The sequence below is a fragment of the Podarcis tiliguerta genome, assembly GCF_965153285.1.
Source record: "Podarcis tiliguerta genome assembly, chromosome: 1".
Lineage (NCBI taxonomy): Eukaryota > Metazoa > Chordata > Lepidosauria > Squamata > Lacertidae > Podarcis > Podarcis tiliguerta.
Genome location: NC_139534.1, coordinates 106,843,435 through 106,867,978, shown reverse-complemented (window position 1 = coordinate 106,867,978; position 24,544 = coordinate 106,843,435). Strand labels below are relative to the sequence as shown.

General features: G+C 43.8%; 1 protein-coding gene across 28 annotated transcripts in view; it reads right to left on the bottom strand.

Moving 5' to 3' along the window:
• NRXN3 (neurexin 3) overlaps positions 1-24,544 on the bottom strand; it is a 1,187,696-nt gene that overhangs the window by 821,213 nt on the left and 341,939 nt on the right. For all 28 annotated transcript variants that reach the window (XR_014512831.1, XR_014512832.1, XR_014512833.1 and 25 more), the window contains one exon: positions 1,932-2,370. Coding sequence is in view for 25 of the 28 variants with exons in the window: in XM_083447320.1 (XP_083303446.1) it covers positions 1,932-2,370 (439 nt within the window). In the remaining 3 variants the exon portion in view is untranslated. The remainder of the gene's footprint in view (positions 1-1,931; positions 2,371-24,544) is intronic.

Here is a 24,544-nt window from a genome sequence, read left to right as displayed (position 1 = left end):
ATGCTGAAGGTCCAGATTTCAGTTTCTGGAAACTCTAGGGATAGGGGAACTGGATTTCTGGTCTACAGACCAGCAGCAGCAACAGTGGATTGGGGTCTTCCTACCTTAGCTGCCACCCACCTGCAGACCTTTTTTCATGGGCATTACCATTTGGAAATTGCCCCATTGAAATGGATGGGACAAGCTTCTTCCTCTAAAGAGACCATAAAACTACAGGATCTCCTTCTATTAAAACCGGAGTAATATTGTTTAAAATCCCATCTACTTGAAGCAGGAAAATTCAGCACAAAAGTAGCTCTGTCCCACTAAAATCACCTGCACTTTGAAGTGCTGAACTATGGTTGGATTCTGCACTTTCTAATCCACCCACAATACAGCATTATCGTCCCGTTGATTTCCATAGAAAACAGCAAAGCTTGTGAGCACACATAAATGGGCCTTAATGAATACAATCATATAATCACTAACTGAACCCCATGTGGCTTAGATGTAGAGTAGACATGTATAGAATTGCACTAGAAAATGTTCAGCTTGGGTTGGATTCTGCTTGTTCCTTTTATATTTCTAATGCTAAATGTTGTTACACAGAGGCCAGATATCTGCCATATATGTAAGCAAGACTAAGAAGCAATGAATGCTGCTGATTGAATTTATCCTCGCAAGTTAATTAAATGCAAACCAACCTGCCCCACACAAAAATCAATTATTTGATTACTTATTTACATCCCCATAAAATGCTGGAATTTCTCAACAACAAGCACAGCTGTTGCAAACCTGCTAACCTTAAACTATAGTAGGGTTGAAGAAGAAAATACAAATTTCTCCTAGACCTCTGAGAATATTTTTCTGGCTAAAAAAATAATACCTAAGTAAGTTAGATAATTCTGTACCATCTACTGAAGGTACGTTGTTTTGAAAAAGCAGAAACATCAAATTCCAGCACCATTCATCCCACATCCAGTCTCCCTCTATATATGATTCCCAAATGCAGTGTGGGTTTAAAAAACAAAAACTTGGAAGCTGGAATGACATAAGGGAGTACAAAAAAATAGAATCTCCACAATGAATATAACAGCAAATATTTAAATGTCTCGTAGTACCAAAGGAACTGAATGCCCGCCCTAGGAATTTGTAACATCCCTCCCACCCCCAGCTTTTCAACAATAACCTTTGTTATTGCTTTTCTCAAAACCCCAGGGGTGGATTTCATCTTAGAAGGAACCTTGACATTCTACCCAGATTTTGTTGCAAATTAAATCTGATGGCAGTATAAGGATTTCCAAAACTCTATTGTGAAATTACACTAGATTTATTTATTCCCGCTTCCCTTGAGATTCCCCAGATGCTCCATGCTGGGGAAAACAAGTGTTTGCTTTGAATTTCACATTAGGAGGTGGTGGCAACTCTTGCCTGGCATAGTAGCGATGGTGGCTAGGTTCAGAATTGCACAGTTCAGAAATTAACACCCCCAATGCTGAATATCCTGGCGCCCCTTCCAAACTGGACTCAAACTCCTCTAAACTTCAGCACAATTAGCAATCAGGTTTGACCATCTCTGGTCTCCCTGCCACACACCCTTCACTTTTGCACACAAATTCATAGGGCAACAGCAATGGCAATTGGAAGAAGCTCTAGTGATGGAGTCATAGCAGCATCCCAGGTGCCAGGAATCAAAGGAATTGTCATGTCCAGGGTTCCTGCCTTAGAAGAGGAGTGGCTATGTATTGTTATCAGGCCGACCGGCTGGCAGTTCCCCAGATTTGCCTTTCATCCTTTCCTGAAGGCAGAGACAATATTTTTCAGTCTCTGGTCTCCAAGAATTCTCAAAGGTCAAAGACCAGTGGTCTTTGATCCTGCTCTTCAACCATCGTAAAGGGTCTGTGTTTCTATAGTTGGGGGTGGACTATTCCCAGGATTTTTTTTCTACATACCTGATCTGCCATCTCTCTGAATATCAACATGATACCATTCTCCATCATTAGCTTTCCTCTGAGTGGCCTTCACTTTGACTGTTCCAGAGCCCATGTCGAGAAGCAGGTAGAGGTTCCCATCCAAGAGTTCCACTGCAAAGAAGTCCACTTTGGTGTTCTTCTGGCTCCTGGAATCCTTCCTCTCCTGGGGCTTGCCGTGGGTGAAGAGTATAAGACCATTTGGCTCTGTGGTGCGGAAGTCAAAGGAGATGGACCCCATGCGCTTGGTGTTCCACTTAGGCAGGCTAATGTAGGCCTCGGGTGTCTCAAAATTGATGGGGTCCAGTGTGGCCACGTTCTCACACATGAACTTCACCTCCCCATAGATTTTCATTTTTGTGTCACCAATCCTCGCCAAGCGAGACAGCTCCAGACGGATGTCGTTATTCTTATAAACAACCTGTCAGGGACAAGGGAAAACACCATACATCAACACAGGAGATAACCTACACTTTGGAAATACGCACCCAAAGAAGCTCTCAGGATTGGGGAGAGCCTGCATGGGATTCTAGGTTAGCACTATGTTTAGGAATAACACTCATTGGCATTGTGTAGTATCCAGAGATGACGCAAGAACAAGAGGCAAAATTCAGAGAAGTTCAAGTGCTCAGTGGTGCTCCAGCTTCTTGGTTGTCCTTGAAGATGTCCAGCCTCAGAGCTTTACATCCCTTTAAAAAATGATTATTGAAGCTTTAACCCTATGTGCAAACTGACCCTTTCGCCTGTACTGGCGGTCTCAGTTCAATCACTCTCTCTAATAGAAAACTCACTTGGTGAGTGCTGATGGGATGCTAGCCAGAACAGGCTCACTGAGAAACAATATGTCAGAAAGAAATGGTAGTTATTGCAGTCCCTGTCACAGCATCCCCACACCTGTGCAGTGTCTCCAGCTAATGTGCAATGAATAAACTCAAGTGGACAACAATTTGGGTCAAAAATGGCCACGACTTTATTGATTCCAGATGTAGGTGGATTTTGCACTGGGTATATATCCAACTTCAGCCCCCGGCAGAGGGCTGAAATGTTTTCAGTGTTGTACCAAAGATTAAGGCATCCCCAAGATGCCGATCTACTGAGGTGGCCAGCCTAAGGCCGCCACTGGAAGCTCTGTGGCTGGCCTGCCCCATACTCAGCTTCTGGACAGAGTCTTCCACCCAGTCCCCTTTAACAGTGTATCCTGAATACACCACTGGTTTGGTCCACCTGTTACTGTCAGTGCACTGCCTACACTTTTAGAATTGCCACCTATGTTTTGAAGTGCTTTTCAATGTGGTGTTGGCCTGTTTGCTTCTGGTCCAGTGTGTTGTAATCCACTCTGGGATCAATACAGTGAAGGGTGAGCTTGTGAAAATGATTAAGTAATCAATAAATATCAGCAGGCTCAGGGAAACCCCAAGGTTTGCAGAAGTACAATGAGTATTTCAGGGCAAAAATGGCCACCGGGGGTGGGGGTGGGGAACGCACTTAAAAAACAGGGCAGTGAGGACAGGGCCGGTCCAAGACATTTTGGCACCTGAGGCAGACCCCAAAATAGTGCCCCCTTTCCCACCAGGGAAGAAAGGGTGAGGAAAGATCTACATCAGAAACAAGATCGAGAGCAGGATCTGCTGCCCCTGTGGATTCTGCCACCCAAGGGGTTGCCTCACCTTGCCTCATGGGTGGGACCTGAGGGAAGACAGAGAATGTTCAGTGGCCACGTTGCATGTCTGTGACGGGGGAAAGCAAAAAAATGGAGGTGGCAGGGGAATGAAACTGAATGTCCTAGAAGCAGGGATGTAAGGAGGCAGCAATTTCCTGTTTCCACCACAACTGGTGCTGTTTCTGTTCTGCTACATTTTGGCTTCTACAGTTTTCATCTCGTTATCTGCTATGGCTGAAACGAACACAATTAATTATGTAATTGGTTACGTAATTAAATTCAGTGCATTTTAATAGAAGGGAAACATTTCCCCCCGCCCCTGCACAAGAAAGTGAGAAAATAGTATAATTATGCAATGTTGTGGGCTAAGATGGCCAATGATAGCAAATTGTGGTGATTTCTGCTCCAAATTCCATCAGAATTCTGCAGTATCCCTGCCTAGAAAAGGACAGGGCTGGCAGGCTAGAACAGGAGCGCTCCACCATGCAGCACATTGTTGCTCATTTGTAGGCAAGCTTGAGAAACCCAATTCTTCTGAATAAGATAGAAACATCTGTGTAAGGCACACAGGAAGTCCCACTGAATTTAATGGGACTCCCAGAGACTTATACAGATCACAGCAGCTGTGCAGCTCATCTTTACATGGAAATGAGTCTCTGTGAGACTGACTTTCAAGTAAGACTGGACAGGATGACAACCTGTTCCAATATGTGCTTTGTCCTACTTAGTTCAATAGGAGTGACTCCTTAGTATGAGTGGATAGGATTGCAATTTCACTGATTTGCAGGTTACCACTGCAATCCTGTGCACATAGGAATAAACCCTCTTGAACACTAATGAGATCTGGGCTATTAGCCTCTTGCAACAGGGCTATAACTCTATGAACATTTAAAGGTAAAGGTAAAGGTACCCCTTCCCATACGGGCCAGTCTTGACAGACTCTAGGGTTGTGCGCCCATCTCACTCAAGAGGCTGGGGACCAGCGCTGTCCGGAGACACTTCCGAGTCACGTGGCCAGCGTGACATCGCTGCTCTGGCGAGCCAGAGCCGCACACGGAAACGCCATTTACCTTCCCGCTAGTAAGCGGTCCCTATTTATCTACTTGCACCTGGGAGTGCTTTCGAACTGCTAGGTTCGCAGGCGCTGGGACCGAACAACGGGAGCACACCCCGCCGCGGGGATTCGAACCGCCGACCTTTCGATCGGCAAGCCCTAGACGCTGAGGCTTTTACCCACAGCGCCACCCGCGTCCCTGAACATTTACTTGGGTGTAAATCATGCAGTTACTTGCAAGCAAGGATGGATAGGACCAGCCGATAGGAGGAGGACACTAGATTGTGCCATCTTCATACACTAAAGACCAAATAGAAACTGATGAACAAAAAGTCCACCCCCTCAAAAATAAAAATAAAAACCCACTCCTGTGCCCTCAAGTCCCAAAGCAGCACCATAATGCTTTCCTCCACTTCTTACGTCAAGGGTACTGGCATCTGCTAAGCAATACTGACAAGAGGACAATATATTATCAAGCACCCTTACAAAGGCTTTGCTAGTCTGCAGCACATAAAGAATCTCATCTGTGTTATACAGTTTTGATCTTGACTCAATAAAAAAAAATTCCTTTCTAATCAGATGGCTTTCCTCCATCCATCAAAAGAGCCTCTCTGCAATCAACTAAAGATGCAGAGAGGGAGAAAGTGAGAGTGTGCCACACTTGGCAAGAAGCCAATGTGCATTTTATTTCAAGTCTGGTAGAATTAAGAAGGAAATATTGCCTTGGGCACACTGGTTGACACGCTCCCTTGGGCAACGCCCATATGTAGTTGGCCGCTAGATGTCCCCATTGCCTTGCACTGCACAGAAACGTTCCCTGTCAGTTGCAGAAATGCCTTCTCGAGATGGACTGAGTCGAAAGGAGGTTTTAAAAATGTAGCTATTTTCCACTTGCTGCTCTCATTCCAGGGGCAGGAAGCTTTCAACCCCCTCAGTGTGGTTTCCCCCCCAAATGGACCCATCTCTTTGCCACTGTCTCTGCTACTCATTCATTTGCAGTCTTCCATTGGCTACAATCGCACCACTCCCCCCAGTCTGCATGGGGAGCCTGTTTAATTTGGGGGAAGGCATAAACTTTTAAGGAATATACACAGAGCCCTGCTGCATCATGATAATGGCCCATCTAATCCAGCATCCTATTCTCACAGTGGCCAATTAGATGCTTCCAGGAAACCCAAAAGCAGATCCTGAACACAACAGCCCCCCCCCCATGTAGTTTCCAACAACTGACATTTAGAGACAGTGGAGGTAGAACATACTCATCATGGCTAGTAGCAACTAACAGTTTGATCCTCCATGAATTTATCGAATCCTTTGTGAGTCAGGAAAAGGTGAAGAACCTGTTAAGTTGCCCCTTATATGAGCATGAGTCTTCCAGTCCCTGTCAAACAGATTCACCCTGGACCATTGCCATCAAAGTAGCATAAATAAACTGATGTTTTAATGTATTTTTAAGCTTCTGTTGGAAGCTGCCCAGAGTGGCTGGGGAAGAAATAATAAATTATTATTATTCTTGTTATTGTTGTTATTGTGCCAGTGTGGTGTAGTGGTTAAGAGCGGTAGTCTCCTAATCTGGGGAACCGGGTTCGCGTCTCTGCTCCTCCACATGCAGCTGCTGGGTGACCTTGGGCCAGTCACACTTCTCTGAAGTCTCTCAGCCCCACTCACCTCACAGAGTGTTTGTTGTGGGGGAGGAAGGGAAAGGAGAATGTTAGCCGCTTTGAGACTCCTTAAAGGGAGTGAAAGGCGGGATATCAAATCCAAACTCTTCTTCTTCTTCTTCTTCTTCTTCTTCTTCTTCTTCTTCTTCTTCTTCTGTTACTTGCTTTGGGAGCTAAGAAAATGAGAACTAGGTTCCAAAAAAAACCTGAGTGGGCAGGATGCGCTTCTGTTTTGCTTTAATGCCTTTTTAACTTATTATGGAGGAGCAATGTGTGATTTACATTGTATGTGTCAGGGGAAGGAGTTTTATTTTTCTGTTTTCTTGTGATAACTATGTCAAAATGATTGTTCGTTGTATCTATATTGTGGGATCCTATGGCTTTAAACAACAAAGCTTCATTCTCCATCCTCTTTTAAAGACACCCAAGTTTTCCTGAGCAAATCCCTTGAGCTTCATGTCCATTTAAAAACAAGCTGTCTAAACCTGGATTTTACTATTCTGATGTTGGCTTGTTTTGAAGACACAATTTTTATAATGGCTGACCATCCATTGTCTGTGGCTCCTGTCTCCACGATAATGCCCACGGCAGCTTGTGCACTGCATGGTGCCCTGATGCTAAGCTAAACTGATGGGCAATTAGAGCAGAAGATCAATTATCCATACCTCTCTTATCTAAATGTCCTAGTTATCCAGATTCACAATATACACAAAGTATATATGCAAGTTGGCATAATCCTCTGCAAATATCACTCCTATTTACCCAAATGTCTGAATGAGCAAATGCTTTTTGATAATAAAAAGGCTCCCCTGATGCTCCTATTCAAACAAATTAGGTTTTTAGTGATGTTTGGGAGATCGGTTTCCACGATCAAATTGTGCAGAGTGTGTGTGTGTAGGGTGGAGGAGAATCTCCCTATTGTAATGCTTGAATAGAAGGGAAATATGCTTCACTGTCTAAAGATAACTTTCTGGTGGGAATTGGTTTCGCTTCGGTCAGAAGAATATGGAATTCTGTTTATCAAGCTTCATGGTTAAAGGCAAGAGATTTGCTGCAAATAAATACAATAAATAACATGCACTCACCTTGATATGCAACTGTTACCTGAAAGGCTCCTGCAATACTCAAATGCCAGAATATGAATCAAAATACGGAATGTAATAAAAAGACCCCATTAACAGTGAAGTGTGACCAATGCCTGTAATTTCATGGTTCAGAATGTGAATCTCAGCAACTTGCAATGCTCACCTCCATTCTGAGGTGAGCATTATGACCTCATAGTTCCTTTCTGGCTTGGATTGTTACCTGAGCCAGAGAAGAACTCTGGGCTCCCTGGCTGCAGTGGCAGAGACTGAAGGTATTTCTTTCCCAGATACCTGAAATGCTGAAACAAGCAAATTCCACGTACCAAGGAGTTTAAGTCATGCTTTGGCAACAGAGGCCTCCCCTTCCCTCTACCCCATACCTTGCTGCAGGTGGGGGAGGCAGTGAGAGAGTCTCTCCTTCCCTTCTGGTCTCATATATGCTGGTGCCAGCAAGGAAGGGGTATGCCCCTCTCTCCAGCTCTGCTTCCACAGCAGTCACAGAAAGTTAGGATGGGGAGGAGCCAAGAAAGACATGGAGTTGTTGTCACCAAAGCAGCAGTCTAGTAATGGGGCTTAATATTTCCTATTTCAAGAGATGCATACCTGAACCTTCCTTCCAAAGGGAGCCAGGGGCAGCTATCAGAGACAGAATTACAGTGGTGCCTCGCAAGACGAAAAGAATCCGTTCCGCGAGTCTCTTCATCTAGCGGTTTTTTCGTCTTGCGAAGCAACCCCATTAGCGGATTAGCGGATTAGCGGATTAGCTGCTAAAAGGCTATTAGCAGCTTAGTGCCTTAGAAAAAGGGGGTGGGGAGCGAAAAAAAATCGCAGGAACTCGCAAGACATTTTCGTCTTGCGAAGCAAGCCCATAGGAAATTCGTTTCGCGAAGCACCTCCAAAACGGAAAACCCTTTCGTCTAGCGGGTTTTCCGTCTTGTGAGGCATTCGTCTTGCGGGGCACCACTGTATAACAATACCTAATACAGCAATGACGTAAGAAACCATAATAAAACAGCAGCAAGGTTGATGGGATGGGGATTACATTCTCAAAGGCCTAGAAGAATAAAAACTTTCAACGGTGCAAGCTAAACAGAAATTGGGAGGCATCCCATCATCTAAAGAATGCCCTGTCTCGTGTCACTATCTGACAAGCAAAAGCTACCGGCAGGACAGCAAGTAGGACAACTTCAGCTCTTCTCTAAAAAAGAGCACCAAAAAAAAAAATGCCTTACAGCAACTCAGTTTGCTGGTCATCTAGCTCAGTGTGGTATACATTGACTGGTAGCAGCTGTTCAGGGTTTCAGACAAGGAACATTCCCAGTTCTACTTGGAGATGCTGGGAATTGAACCTAGTTCCCTCCTGCATTCAAAGAAGATGCCTAGCCTTTAGTGATTGGCTGGGGCAGTCCTGGAAAGATGCTATTTCAGATACTTAAGTTATTTAAAGAGACAGCAACCAATGGGCATCTGGAGGAAGGCATTTGGACCTGGGCGTGCTTCAGAAGATGTTATCAGGAGCATGGCAGGACCTGATATGGACTAGTAAACATCTAATTATATAATATTCCATCATTTTAGGAGAATAGTTTAACTATGATTGCTTATGAATCGCGCTCAAAGGGGTCAATAATCCTCATTAACTGTGTTTACATAATGCTTTTGGAAGGTTGAATGTGAGAATTCAAGATCCGGTTTTTGAATATCCAAGCTAAGCTTCTTGTTTCCAAAACTGGTGGCGAATTGGCAATCGCATTTAGGTAACTGTCAACATTCTCCTGTGTAGTGCTGAGCCAAATGAGATTTCAAAAAAGGAACTGAAGTAGACATCAAGGGAAGAATCAGAACTTTGTTAGACTTTCTTACACTACACACTAACTTAAACTACACACCATTCTCCAATTTTTATGTTCTCTTTTTATTACTGGGGCAATCCAGCCAGATGGAGTATAAATAACACTATTATTATTATTTATTTATTTATTTATTTATTTATTTACTCCTACTTAAAACAGAATATTCTACTAACACAGGTTAAAGAAAAAAGAAAAACAAGGAAATCAGATCCTGCCATATGTTGCAATAAATCTATATTTTCTCTTTTTTTTTTAATGCATTTTACAGTTCAGTTTTTTTACTATTATTTTCAGTTACATATGAGAGATGGCATCATGATTTTTTTCAGTGCTTTTAAAGGTCTTATCTGGCCCTCTGCATGAGGACAATCAGATCCCTGACACCTGTTGGAACTGTTTTCTTGGGTTTTATGGTAGAAGTCCAATACCACACATGGGCCATTACATTATATTTATTATTCACTTGCGGCATGGACCTTCCCTTCACTGTGCTTTGAGGATTCATATATTTTGTGCTTAAAATCCGGAAACAATCATGCGTGATGCATTATGGATTTCTCCATTAAAAGAGGTCTGGTTTTTAGGTGCTTGCCTGTGTCTTGCCTGGGACAAATTTATGGGGGACTCCCAACCATATGTTGAAGTGTATTCCTCAATTACAGGAGCACCTCTTTTCTGGATGCTAAGCAGCCTTGAACAGTAGCTTTGCTTTACTTGTGGAGGGGAGGGTACTTAAAGAGAGGAAGGGGGGAAAACATACCTTTTGTCTTTCCAGTCCAACTAAAGGCTTCTCCTACTGCGAAATATGGCACTAACAGGCTCTGTTGGGTGGGATGGGGGATGCTGGCTACCAGCCCTGAACCTCAAACGTTTATTGCTGTATAGTAGATTGGGGAGTTTTTAGTGAGTGATAAGGTGTGTGTGTTTCTTTTCTTTTTTTCTGCCTACTGAAACATTACCTGAGGAAAGATTGGAAACAAAAAAGAAAACTTATAGTATGCATCCTTTTGATTCTAATCCCTGCCTCCAGGATAAAAGTAAAGGTAAAGTGACCCCTGACCATTAGGTCCAGTCATGGCCGACTCTGCGGTTGCGGCGCTCGTCTCGCTTTATTGGCCGAGGGAGCCGGCGTACAGCTTCCGGGTCATGTGGCCAGCATGACTAAGCCGCTTCTGGCGAACCAGAGCAGCACACGGAAAAGCCGTTTACCTTCCCGCCGGAGCGGTACCTATTTATCTACTTGCACTTTGACATGCTTTTGAACTTCTAGGTTGGCAGGAGCAGGGACCGAGCAACGGGAGCTCACCCCGTCGCAGGGATTTGAACTGCCGACCTTCTGATCGGCAAGTCCTAGGCTCTGTAGTTTAACCCACAGCGCCACCCGCGTCTCATGCCTCCAGGATACTATACTGTATATACTGTTTGGCACTCAAGCGAGCCAATTTCTCTTTTCCTTTCAACTAATTATCCTCAACATTCTATGGTTCTACAGTCAACATTTCATGTTTAGAAGTTGCTTTTATTTTAATTGAATATACTTCTGCATACCCAGGCAGATCCTAAAGTATGCAGAAGCCAGTTTTGGATGGGGACGTTTCACTTCCTAACTGATCTGCCCGGACTACTTGTGCTCAGTATTAGAGCGAATGGTGATAGGTTTATCAGCACCTATTAGCATTTATAGCTGCTTAGAACCTTCACGTTCAGAAGTAGTATATCACTGAATACCATCTGATGAAGAAGAGTGAGGGAAGCCTACTGCCTTTGTGCTCTGCTTGTGAACTTCTCAGAGACCTCAGGCCAGGTACTGTGGGAAACAAAATGGTAGACCAGTTGAACCTATGGTCTGATCCTACATGACTCGTGTGTTCTTAATATAGAGGATGACATTTTGCATTATCTATTGGTACAGTGGACCTGAAGATTCATATTCTATTAGTTATTAATTAGGGTGATAGGTATGTCAGTGGTCTTTCTTGTGTTCATCCTTTAAGAAGAGTGGTTAGCATTTGCTCCTTTTAAACCTATTGTTGGATGAGTATTTCAAGTTTTTGTTTACTGCGGTTTTTAATCTGAGTTCAATATCTTTGTTATTTTATTTTCACTGTGTAAGTTTATTTGACTGATCATTGATTATGTAATTTCTACGCTGCTTAATATATTAAAAATATAGCTAGGAAGCATACAACAAAACTGAAGCAACAACAGACAACTTAAACAAAATATTACAGAATTACACAGCTGTATCTGAAGAAGTGTGCATGCACACGAAAGCTTATACCAAGAACAAACTTAGTTGGTCTCTAAGGTGCTACTGGACAATTTTTTAATATATTTTGACTGCATATAAAATGTTACATTAATGCAGCTAAATCAATATCAATTCATTTTCCCTCTGACACACCTTCCCTCAGCCTCTGGGTTCTCACTCAGAAGCCAAACAAATTCTCAGTTCACCTACAAAAGTCTCATAAGGAGAAGAATTCCTAGAAAGAGCAGGCATCACCCTAGACTCTCAAGGTAGCTGATACTTCCTCATTCAGCTGCACCTTCCACACCCAGTTTCAGCAGGTTTGTTGAGTTTCCCAGGGGGTCCAGAGTTTCCCAGGGGGTCCACTCACAGCTCTTTCTTCACCCTGCATCCATTCTTCCTCCTCCTGCTGCTCTGAGACTCTTGAGTACAAAAATGTGACAAAATCATCACCATCTAAGATTCAGATGCTATTCTTTTAATGGTGATGGGTTCTGTTTTTGTTTCAGTAGCTTCTTTGGTGGGGCAATTTTCTCTTCGTTTCAGCTGCAAGTTACTGTAACACTGCTATTCATTTTCAACTTGTGCTTGACAAAAGATACCTTGTGTATCTTTTGCACACACATACACCCCTTGGTATGTTATAGTATCAGAACATATATAATAAAGGCCTACTAATATTTTGCTTTGCCCCTTTGGATAATATAGGAAAGGCTGAACATTCTCATTTTAAATTGTATGCCTGTATACAGTAATGGTCTGGAACATATAACTAAATTGTTTTGTCCAGCAATATCTAGGCTGAGCTACAAGGTATCATCCATCTGTTTTAGGTGGATGATCAGAGTTGCAGTAACCCAATCAAGTTAACCATTAAATAATACTAATGCTACAATTCTATGCACAATTACCCAGGAATAAGCACCACTGAACATAGTGAGTCTTACTTCTTCTGAGAAAATAAATGGGGAAATTGTACTGTAAGACACTACTATATTGTTTGGGTTCCATAAATCTTGTAGTATGGAATATAGGTAAGATATTTTCATAGAAAAAGAGAGAGGAGACCTTAAAGGTGCACCATTTTATTTGGTCAGACACATTTCTGGGGCAACTGGTTTTTCTGGGACAACTGGTTATGTCTCCTCAAGGTAGAACTAACTGCATAATCCAGGGTCTTCTGCTGTTTTTGGACTACAGCTGCCATCATCCCTAGCTAGCAGGACCAGTGATCAGGGATGATGGGAATTGTAATCCAAAAACAGCAGGAGACCCAAGTTTGGGAAACCCTAGCATAACCCTCTCTCTAGTTTACTCATAAGTAAGTTCCACTGCATTCAATATTGCTTACTCGGTAGTATGTATGTATTTGAATTTCGGTACAGATCTGTGCTTATTCTCCTTGAATGGACAAAATCAATTGCTCCTGTAGATGAATTGCCAAATAATTTAATCAGTGCATTTCTGTGGTCTCTTATAGAGATGAGTGACCACTTCATTGTTCATCCCCAAAATGAATCAAAGTCTTAGGGAAGGTGTGGGAAACCTCTGGCCTTCCAGATGTTGCTGAACTACAACTCCCATCAGCCCCAAGGAACTCCCACTAAATGAAGATTCAGGTGGATACATACCTGAAGGGAGATTGCTTTTGCTGCCTCTTAGACTAGGGTAGTGTTTCCCAAACATGGATCTCCAGCTGTTTTCTGGACTACAATTCCCATCATGCCTGACCACTGGCCGTTCTAACTAGGGGTGATGGGAATTGTATTCCAACAGTAGCTGGAGACCCAAGTTTGGGAAACCCTGGACTAAGGGAAATCCTTCCTATTTCCTTGATTAGTCAGTCTTTCTCCTTGTTGGTTATCCCAACAGTTTCTGGGGCTAATTTTCTTTTGCTGCTGATTGCAGAGAATTGCAAAGAAAAATTCTCCTCTCTGTGTGTAAGTGAACTTTTTTTGTAACTCATTCTAGCACCTTCTCATAGAAAATTAGACAAAGGTTAGACAGAGGTACGAATATAGAGGTAAACAGAGTGCTTTCACCTTGCAACTAACGCCTCCCTGGATCATTAGTACCAGAAGGCTTTACACTGATGGTGAAGAAGTAGCTGTATTGAGTATACCTGGTGCTGGGCAATGAACTCTCAGCTGGGTTCCTCTTTCATTGGATTTCACTTAACTGAAGCAAGCGATGAGGGGGCAAGCTAATCCCAGAGAAGATGTTTTATTTAAACCCAGACAGTTCTTAACCAAGATTCACAGCTAACTGCAGAGAGCTGAATGAATCCCTTTTCTTTTTTTGCATCTGTGTTCAAAGTGCCAAAATGTTGGCGAGATAACAACTCCTGGGCCATTTTGTTTCTTGTGAAGGAGAACAACAGAAGAGCCATGTGAAAGTGAGATGAGAAGAGAATGCCTTGATTTTGAACAGATTGCCTTGTAACCATAGAATCTTAAAGTTGGAAGGGACCCCAAGGGTCATCTAGTCCAACCCTCTGCAATGCAGGAATCTCAGCTAAAGCATCCATGACAGATGACCATCCAACCTCTGTTTGAAAACCTCCAAGGGAGGAGAGTCCACCACCTCTTGTGGGAGTCTGTTCCCTCTGCCCTCCAGAGCAGGAGAAAATAAGCATGCTCCCTCCTCCAAGTGACAGCCTTAAGGTATTTGAAGATGGCTATAATATCTTCTCCCAGTCTCATCTTTTCCCGGCTAAATATACCCAGCTCCTTCAAGCACTCCTCATAAGGCTTAGTTTCCAGACCTTTGATCATCTTGGTTGCCCTCTTCTGCACACGTTCCATCTTGTCAACATCCTTCTTAAATTGTGGTGTTCATAAGTGGACACAGTATTCCAAGTGTGGTCTGACTAAAGCAGAACAGAGTGGTACTACATCCCTTGATTTAGACACCCTACTTCTGTCGATGCAGCCTAGAATAGCATTAGCTTTTTTTGCTGCTGCATCACATTGTTGACTCATGTTAAGCTTGTGGTCCACCAAGACTCCTAGATCCTTTATACATGAACTGCTAGTAAGGCAGGTGTCCTCCATCCTATATTTGTGCATCTGGTTCTTCCTGCCTAAGTGCAGAACTTTACATTTATCCCTATTGAAATGCTGATTTATGCCCAGTTCTCCAATCTGTTAAGGTCATTTTGAATTCCGATTCTGTCTTCTGCTGCATTAGCTACTCCTCCCAGTTGTGTGTTATCTGCAAATTTGATTAACATCCTCTCAATTCCTTCATCCAAGTCATTTATAAAGACGTTAAACAACAACGGGCCCAGGACAGAACCTTGCAGCACACCACTTGTTACTTTTTTCTAGGATGATGAGGAACCATTAATGAGTACTCTTTGAGTTTGGTCAGTCAACCAGCTACAAATCCACCTAACAGTTACCCAGTGGCGTAGCGTGGGTTGTCAGCACCCGGGGCAAGGCAAGTAATTTGCACCCCCTAACCCATGGATTTGCGCCCCCTAACCCGTGGATTTGCGCCCCCTAACCCTAACCCCCAGATGTTGCGCCCGGTGCGGCCGGCCCCCCCTGCGCCCCCCACGCTACGCCACTGCAGTTACCTCGCTCAACCCACATTTTACCAGCTTCATTGTGAGAATATCATGGGGGACTTTGTCAAAAGCCCTACAGAAATCAAGATACACTATGTCCAAAGCATTTCCCTGATCCACCAAGTTTGTAATTCCATTAAAAAAGAAAAGATGCTGGGTCTTAGTAATCACAGCATCCTTCTCTGAATGCTCACAGACTGTTGAATTATTTGTCCTAGGACCTTCCCTGGTATGGATGTCAAGCTCACCGATTGGTAGTTACCCGGGTCTTCCTTTTCCCACTTTTTGAAGATGGGGACATTTGCCTGCCTCCAGCCTGTAGGGACCTCACCTGTTCTCCAAGAATTCTCAAAGATAATAGACAAAGGCTTTGAAATTACATCCACAAGCTCCTTTAGTACCCTTGGATGCAGCTCATCAGTCCCTGGAGATTTGAATTCATTTAAAGTAGCTAAGTGCCCCCTTACTACCTCTTTTCCTATCTTGGGCTACAGCTCCCTCCTTTCATCATTTATTCTGTCATTACTAGGTTGGACGTTGCTTTCCTTTTGGGTTAAGTCAGAGGCAAAGTAGGTGTTGAGTAGTTCTGTCTCTTCTGTTACCTTATGCAGCCACACCAGTTTCCTTAGATGCCTCCCACTTTTCTTTCTTATGGGAATTGTCTTCATTTGGGCCTTCAATGTTTCTCCTTCTAGAAACCCCCATCCTTCTTGGACTCCCTTCTCCCTGAGTAATTCTGACCGCAGGATCACACCCAGTAGCTCCTTCAGCTTTTCAAAATGGCCTTCGTAAAGTCCAGAGTACACTGACTACACTCAGTATCCCCTTGCCTCTGTATCCTGAAACCCAGGAGAACATGATCACTTCCTACCAAGTTTCTGAGCACTTCCACTTCATCAATCAATTCCTCCCTATTGGTGAAGATATGTCAGTTGAAACCCTGGCTGGGCAGTGGTGAAGCGTGGCACAATGCTGGAGTCACCACTGCGTCCACAACCCAGTGTCTCATGCTGGTCAGAGTGGAAGGTGCAGAGTGGGAAAATTGCTGCCTGGAGCTAGGGTAACAATTGGTCCCAATGCCACCAAGCGCTGGCAGTGGTACTGGCTCAGGACCCAGCTGATCCCAGGGCCAATCACTTTCCACTTTTTTTTAAAAAAGAAGAAGCCTCGGGTTGCTTGTAGCAGCAGCAGCAGCAGCAGCAGCACCAGCAGCAGCAAGGCTTTCCCCAGCTTGGTTTTCCAGGCCTCTCAGTGCATAATACCTAATCAGCACGAGTGAAGAGTCCAATGGCCCCGCCAGAGCACGTCTAGGCTGCAAGTGACACATCCCATTAATCATTCGGTCTGCTCTGGAATCTGTGTGCACAGAGCATGAGCTCAGATTCCTTATGGGGAATAATGCGGCTGCCTTTTGGAGTGTAGGGAGAAGGCAAGCTGCCCAAGATGCTGCTATCTGACTACGAGAATACTTAAAGGGAAATAAGCATAATTCGAGCATCCAGAGTGTGACAAGGCTTCTATGTGTTACTTCTTGGGAAGCTTGAGCCAGGTACTAAAAAAGACTGCATATATACAACACACATTTGAAGTACACAAACCCACACACTTAACAATCCTGGGACTTGTAGTTTGTTAAAGGGGTTGGTAATTGTAGCACTGTGAGGTGTAACTCACAGTTCCAAGGATTCTTGGGGATGGTGTTTAAAATGTATATTGTTTGCACAGCAAAGGACAGAACATTTAATTGTTTTGTTCTGGGCACGTTCCATAGCCTTTCAAGGCAGGGTGGGATACAATTGTTGTGTTTTTTAAGGGCCAGGAGCACCTGCTTACAGGCTCTGCCATATGCTCCCCTCTTAGAAGGAAAGAGGAAGCTACAATTCAAAATTGGCACAGCTCCCTGGTAGTGCTCTCTGCCAGTCGGCTAACACTGACATAAGAAGGCAGCTGATTAGCTGGTTCTACCGAAGGAGCTCTGCCAACCCGACCCTTCAAAAAAGCCCCACTGGCCTAGATTTCTAGAATACTCATGCCAGCACCTGCAAGACTGGGACCATTGCACATTGATTTCCTTTCCAAGGGACTCATATTTCACAGAGCTTGCTTCAGAAGCTGATGCAAAGCTCTTGTCCAAGCTGTAGGTATATGTCACAAATAAAATTTCACTAGCATTTCTGCTTCAATTAGCATTGGCTCTCTGTTGCCTTTTAGTGCCTAAGTAGCAGCTCTTTTGTCTCGGGTGAGTATTAAAAGAACTTTGCATCAGGCAGGAGGCTTCTGGCTGCTTTGCAGTTGCATTTAACAGAGAAGTGTCCACAGTTTTCAGTGAGCAGAGTGCTCTGTATCTGCATAGAGATTCAGTGATTTTCAGCAGCAGGAGGAACAACTTGAGCACACTCTGATGGGTCAAATGAATATGCGAAGTAGTTCCTATGCTTCTCAGCTATATTCCACCTGAACCACCACTGAAATCACCCTGGCTTAATAAGCAATTCCACCAGCTCAAAAGAAGTATGAACGATTGTTGAAGCATATGAGCTCGAGGAGACTGTGCGGTTTGACAATTGTGCTTGCGTTTAACAATGCGGAGCACGGCTCAGTGAGAGAGTACAATATGCTCATACAAAAGGCTCCAGGTCCAAAGTCTAGGATCCCTGCCTTAAAAAGAATCTGTGCCAAAAGTGTCTTGCAGATCCTTGCAGCCCCGTTCTCAGGCTGAAAAATCTGGGAGTCACTTTAAACCATTTTCAGGGGTGGGCTTGCATATTCTTTAAATTTATAGGCTGGTATGCAACTAGGTTTTAATCATAGCAGACCCACTGAAATTAACAAGCATGACCAAGTTAAGTCCATTAACTTCAATGGGTCTATTCTTAGTTGAATACCGCCCTATGTTTACAATGACCAACAGCAGAGGCTTCTCTCTTCACCCGCTTCTCTTCTTTTTCTCTTTGGGAACGTTACAAAGATGATACATTACAATGTAGAATCCCCAGAAGGTTTAAAAGAATAATTTAGTCCATCAAAGATTGAAGGGGTGTCTATGTCTCCCCTGTCCATCATTACTTCCCTATCACCCTGCAAATGCGCTCAAAAAGTTCCATTTGCAACCACCAGCTCAATCCAAAAAGATTCCATGTAGTTGAGCTCAGAAGGATCCCTGCCTGAGACAACAAGAATGCTGATCAGGAAATAAAGGGGCCTATGTCTGAATTGGTATAAGGCAGCCTCATATATTTGTATATGTCCCCTCATTTCCCAGTACATATATTTGTGCACACAGACATGCTTTCAGTGGTGACTCACACATTGGTGCAGATTATTTAGTGACAATTGTGGTTGTGAATTCTACAACTCTGTAATGCAGAATAGGCACACTATGCATGCCATAGAAAATTATACAAGTGCTCTTCACATGAATGTGGTTGTGCTTGCATGCATGCTGACGCAAGCCTATGGGTGCATTTATCTATCCCAACTTTTCATATATATTTTCCATTTGGCACGTGCCTGCCTTCTCCATAGAATTGTGAACTAGTTGATTTGTGCCTGGAGTGGGTGAGATTAGTGCCATTCTCTTTTTTGAAATGCATTTGTGTGGAAATTTTAACCCACCTCATCTTGAAGATTCAGGGCAGCTATCAATAGTTCAAAATAAAACAGAGAAAGTATTGAATATCACTTAAAATACAAGACATAACCTACAGACAACTCAAAAGCTTTCAAAGTCCCTTAATATCCACATGTGTACATGGTGGGTCCTTGTTCCTGTTTAGTAAGAGCAGTGTTTTCTACTTAATGTGTTTGTGACAGGGCCATCCCACCCATCAGGCAAGGTGAGGTGACCGCCTCAGGCAGCAGGATCCACAGGGCAGAAGGTCTAGCCTCCAAGGAATGCACTGCCTGCTGTTCCTGCCTACACGACCCCCTTGTTCCCAAAGCAGACCTCCACTTTCTATGTTGTCCCCGATGTAGATCTTAATTCCTCCCTCCCCAATCTTGTTCCTGATGTAGGGCTTCATTCACCCCCTCTTCCCCGGAGGATGGGGAGGTGCCATTTTGTGTGTCGTATCAGGTGCCATAATGTCCTGGGTCGGTCCTGGTTTCTAAACAGCCTTCCTACTGTGCATCTTAGTCATTTGTCCAGTTTTGCACCTTGTTTCCTAAAAAAGGAGGTACAGAAGCGGGGTTCTTCAGCTTTTTCTAGTGGTCCCTGCTTCTTCTCCATTAACATCTCTGGAAGTGACATCAGTAGAATTACTCAACATAAACTCTAGGTCATTGTTTCCACGTTTTTTGGGGGGAATTGTCAAAAAAGAGCCTCCAAATTCTCTGGTTTTATTTTGCTGTTGTTTTGCTGGTGCTCAGCAGCCATGTGATGGAGGGGAGTGAGAGGAGAAGTACGAGAGCAGCTATAACCATAGCCTCCACTCTCCCCTTCTGTTTCTGTCAGGAAACTGTGACACAGGAGGTCACCCAAGGAAGCTTAAGGATAGGAGGTTCAAGGCAAACAAGAGGAAGTACTTCTTTCAAATGGGGCAACAGATGGTTAGAGCTGTCTGGCAAAATTTTATTCAAGTTGGCTTCCCTGCTGGGAAGTGTAGTTTGTTAAGGTTGCTGAGAATTGCAAGGAGACCCCTTTTCCTCTCACAGAGCTACAATTCTCTGAGTGGTTTAACAGTCAGCCCTCTTCCCGGGAAACTCTGGAATTGTAGCCCATGTCTCTTCAGTCCCAGGCCGACAGGGAAAACAGGATGTTTACTGGGACCTCGGTGGATCACCATACACTTCTGATGGACAGTTTCTGAAGGTCTGCAATATACAGTATTATAACCTATTCCCTACACTTTTAACATTCCAAACATGAAGAAGAGTAAGAAAGGGAATTTTATTAGTGTTCATTGTAAACCTCCTTTAAACCTAAGAAAACTTCAGATACAATAGAAATCATTTAAGTGCAGCATTCATGGTGCTACTTTTCGGCAACAACACACAAAGGGAAGCCTAGATAAAAAGTGAGGTGGGGTGGAGAGTGATGAAGACCTCTTATTTGTCCTTAGAAATCTCTGTTGCAAAAACTGAGGGAATAGAAAACCTGGCAAGCAAAAGGCAGGGTTTAAATAGCTCTTTGTAGCAATGTTTCATGTTAATACAGAGAACGGAACAATGAAGTGCATGGCGAGAGGAGATGGACAAGGGGCCTAGCAGGTGCTGCTGCCTTTAATGTCTATGATTCTCTGAAGTGTGTCTCAGTGGGCCAGTCCCTAATCAGCCCCCTTTTTTACTCAGCACCAGTCCACTGATTTGAGGTTGGTAAAAACTACTCCCTGCTTTTGAAAATTTCCAGGAAGGGACGACCCCACACAGGCTGAGAGCGCTGAACAGGGAGTGCTTTCAGGCAGTAATGATCAGCTTTCACAGTTACTTCTGTGGCTGCAAAACTGCAGGGAAATAAACGCTGGAATCTCACTGTTGGATTTATCCCGTTGCTTAGAGATTCCTGAGTGGAAATGTTCAGGCTGAATGCTGTCTGCTTGGCTCAGGCTAGGCCTAGATAGGTTGAGGGGTGTGTTTATTGAAAGAGACACCTTGTTTCAGAATGCTGACACTTCTAGCATAATATATAAAAGAATAATTAAAAGGGAATATAGAGGAATACAGCTCACTAAATCAGGGATGGGGGTATGTCAGCACATTCTCACTTTTGTCAAGAGTGTTTTAAGGGTCTGAGTTTAGGGCTGCTTCTCTTTTCCAGTGCTCAGCAGGAGAGGCCAGTGCCAGACCCTAGGAGTCCCTTGGCCCGTCTTACTGCTTGGCACTCCTCCCTGGTCACCTGTCCACATGGCATCACATAGCAGCACTAAGAATGAGGGGAAGTAAAAGCTTCTGCTTGACTCACTGCCACTCTCTAGGCAGCTGAGTGAATTGACTACAGAGGAAGGTGAGAAGCAGAGGGGCAGTGGTGATACTGGTCAGAAGGATGTGGGCCTAGCCAGGGTCTCACCTAAGGACCTCAGAAAACTTGGGAAATGACAGTGTTTGTTTTGATATTTTGTTCAGTCAAATGTGAACAACTACTTGTCCCAGCAGAAGCAAGTAGAGTGCACATGCTTTCTTTCTGCCGATTTTCAATATGAGCAACAGGACACTAGATCCAATAAACAAATTAGCAAGGCGGATGGTCCTGTTATAATGGAACGTGAGATCAGTTGCCAACTTGCTGCAGCATGGTTCCACTGATAATAACACATAAAATAGACGTGGGAAGATGGGGCTTTAGGAAGGGATGTGCAGAGGAGCCTTAAGTCAAACCAAGGTTTGTTCTTGGCTACAGCTTGTGTTTTTTGTGGAGAAAGCTTAGCCACAAATCCCAGTTTGGACAAGCCCCTAAGCCAGATCTGAGCATTTAACATATTAAGAAGAGCCCAGGTGGACCAGGCCAATGGCCTACCTAGTCCAGCATCCTGTTCTTATACCAGCTCACCAGATACTTGTGGGAAGCCTGCAAGCTGGACATGAGTACATCAGCACTCTCTCCACTTGTGATTACCAGGAACTGGTCTCTGAGCTTAGCTCAGCACAGTCAAGGTTTAGCAGCAAGAAGGGCTGGGAGTCAACTGCATGGTCCTTTCCACTCACGTGGTCTCCCTAAGCCACAGTTTGCCTTAGCATGTCATATGAACCAGACCTCATGACAAATTAACTTTCTTGCAGTCTTCTTGATGTCTTTGTAGAATTACAAACTTGCCTTCATCTCAGATCTTTATTCATGATCCAGAAGCCCCTACCTTTTGTAGATGGAGCTAGCATACCTCTCTATTTGCTATAACTGTATGAAGTCCTTCACAAAGATACATCAACTATCAGGAACAAATGGTGGAAGCCCATTACTAATGGGTCATCTCCAGGGGTGCCAACTTGAATGAAATATGGGGGGGAGGGCAGATAAACCCCACCCCACATAATCACACGATGCAGTGCATGGACACGATTGAATGACAATGCTCATCAACTTGGGGGGGGGCTCAAATATTTTATTGGGTGGGGCGAAGACCCATTGGCCCCTAGGAGTTGGCTCCTATGATCATCTCAGAAGAGAAAGTTTCCATAAGTAATAAATAATAATAAAAAAAATCCTACTGGATTTCATTCCTAAGAAGATGTTCATGCCACCATTTTAAAATGAGGGGCTTCTTGGTGGCTGCTCCCAGACTCTGGAACTCCATTCCTGAAGAAGCTAGATTGGCTTTCTCCTTGTTGTTCTCCTGCCAGCAGGTGAAGACCATCTTGTTCCAGTGCTTGGAAACTGACTGCTTTTAATGAAAGCACTAGTGCTGTGTTGTTTTGTCTTAAACAGATCTTATATATGCATGTAGTTTTAATTCTATTAATGTTTAATTGTTTTTTAATTATTGTTTTTCTTATGTTTTTAGCCATTCTTGTTTTTATTTGTGAGATGCCTTGAGTCTCATCAGGGAAAAAGGAGGGGGACACACACACAATGGACCATTTCAGCCCCTTTAAGATATTCTACTCAGCAGTGGTTTTAGTACAGCTTCGCTAGTTTATACAGCCCCACTGCCCCCAATTTCAGGCAACTGGCACGCACAAAAACATCTAATGGACTTAATTTGCTTTGCAATTAATGCTTTTGCTTCTTCCCAGTTTGGGTTCAAAAATTACCCAAAAGCTTCCCCGCAACACATGCACACACATCTGCGTCTTCAAAGTGCCCAGGCCCTTTGCATTGGGAAAATGGAGTGCTGGCAGCTGGCTTGGGAGTGTGATATGCAAAGACAAAACTGACCGGCCTTTCAAATGCTCTGGCACCATTCCTTGATGCTCTGGCCACCACCTTTTTATAATAGCAAATGGATGCAAAACAGGATGGCTGCCTCCCCAGCCAAGCCAACATCCGGTGCTCTGAGTGACAAATCATTGCTTTCAGCTGTGGTAGGAGAGGGAGTCTTGAGGACAAAATTTTTTTAGTAAGGACCTTCTGCCAAGGTTATTGGTTCTAGCTGAAGGAAAATGTCCTTCTCCGTTTTCCTCAGCAAGGAGCAGGGAGACTATAAACCCCAAACATTATCCCGAAGCCCGCAGGTGCCAGCAATCCAAATAAACGTAGAGCAATTAACAGAATTAACACAGCTTTAAATAGCTTGGCTCACCAGATGCAGAATCCTAGCAGGGTTCCATAAAACGTAAAGTTATTAGAGATTAAACCGTTAATCATCTGTTCAGAGAGTGGATGCAAAAACCATTTTGTTTGAAATGGCTAATAATCAGAAAAGGAGGCATGGATTTAATGGGTGCAATTACGCCATCCCAATTCTCTTTTTGTACTGTGTTTGCCAGTTACCATCTCAACCACTCTACTCCTTGCTAGTTTTACTCCAGTTGGGGGGTGGGTGGGGGGGAGGGGTTATTGTGGCCAGAATCCTCAGGTGAAACATGCCAGATCTCAGGCCTGGCATTAGTACCCAGCATAGCAGGGCAAATGCCAGAGGCTGATGCTTGCATCCCTAAATACATACATACATACATACATACATACATACAGAACCATAAGGAAAAGTAACAGGCCAGATGGCCACAGCTGTTGCTATCTTCATCATCCCCAATGCCTCTGGGCTTAAGACTGAGAAGGGGTCTAGAAGCATTGAATATTATGGAGATAGGGCATTTGCAACTGTCTTACCTAGCACTTCACTTTCCAGCACTGGGCTAATGGAGTACTGAGCAACTTGACCTTACCAGAAGGGGCTGGGTTGCGTTTTTGTTTTTTTACAAAAAACACAAAATGGCAGTAGAGGCTGGTCTAACTAGGACACTGCCCCAACAATAAGGATTAATACCTGTCAGTATATAAAGCACCTAGGCTCGGCAATCTGCACTGGTTGCCAATTGGCTACCAGGCCACATACTAGGTGTTGCTATTAGTATATAAAAGCCCTTGAGACCAGTATACCTAAGACATTGCCTTACCCCATATACACCCACTAGTCTGCTTCAATCAGTAGAACGGGCACTGTTACTTGTGCCACATAATACCCGTTCTGCATTTGTAAGCACTTAACCGTTTAGTGTGGCAGCACTTACACTTTGGAACTCCCTGCCTATTGATATCAGGCAAGTGCCTTCATTGTACTATTTTCAGTGTCTGCAAAAAAACCACTTTTCTTTAGATGTAAATCCCAAACCCTCTTTTAGTTCATGATGCACAGAGTTTTCTCCTTTATTTCTTTTACCATTTTTCTCTGTCCTTTTTCTCTGCTTCTGCTTCTTTTTTAACTCTCTGCTATGACATTCTACTATTTCAGGTGTGAAGAAGTTCCAACAGCAGCTGGAGCTCAAGAAGTTTCCCACACTTGTGCAATATTTCCCCTTCAGTCCATGATATGTGCCTGTGGTTCAGTCTGCAACCCTTCTTTCTCTCATAAAGTCTACAACAGTTGCT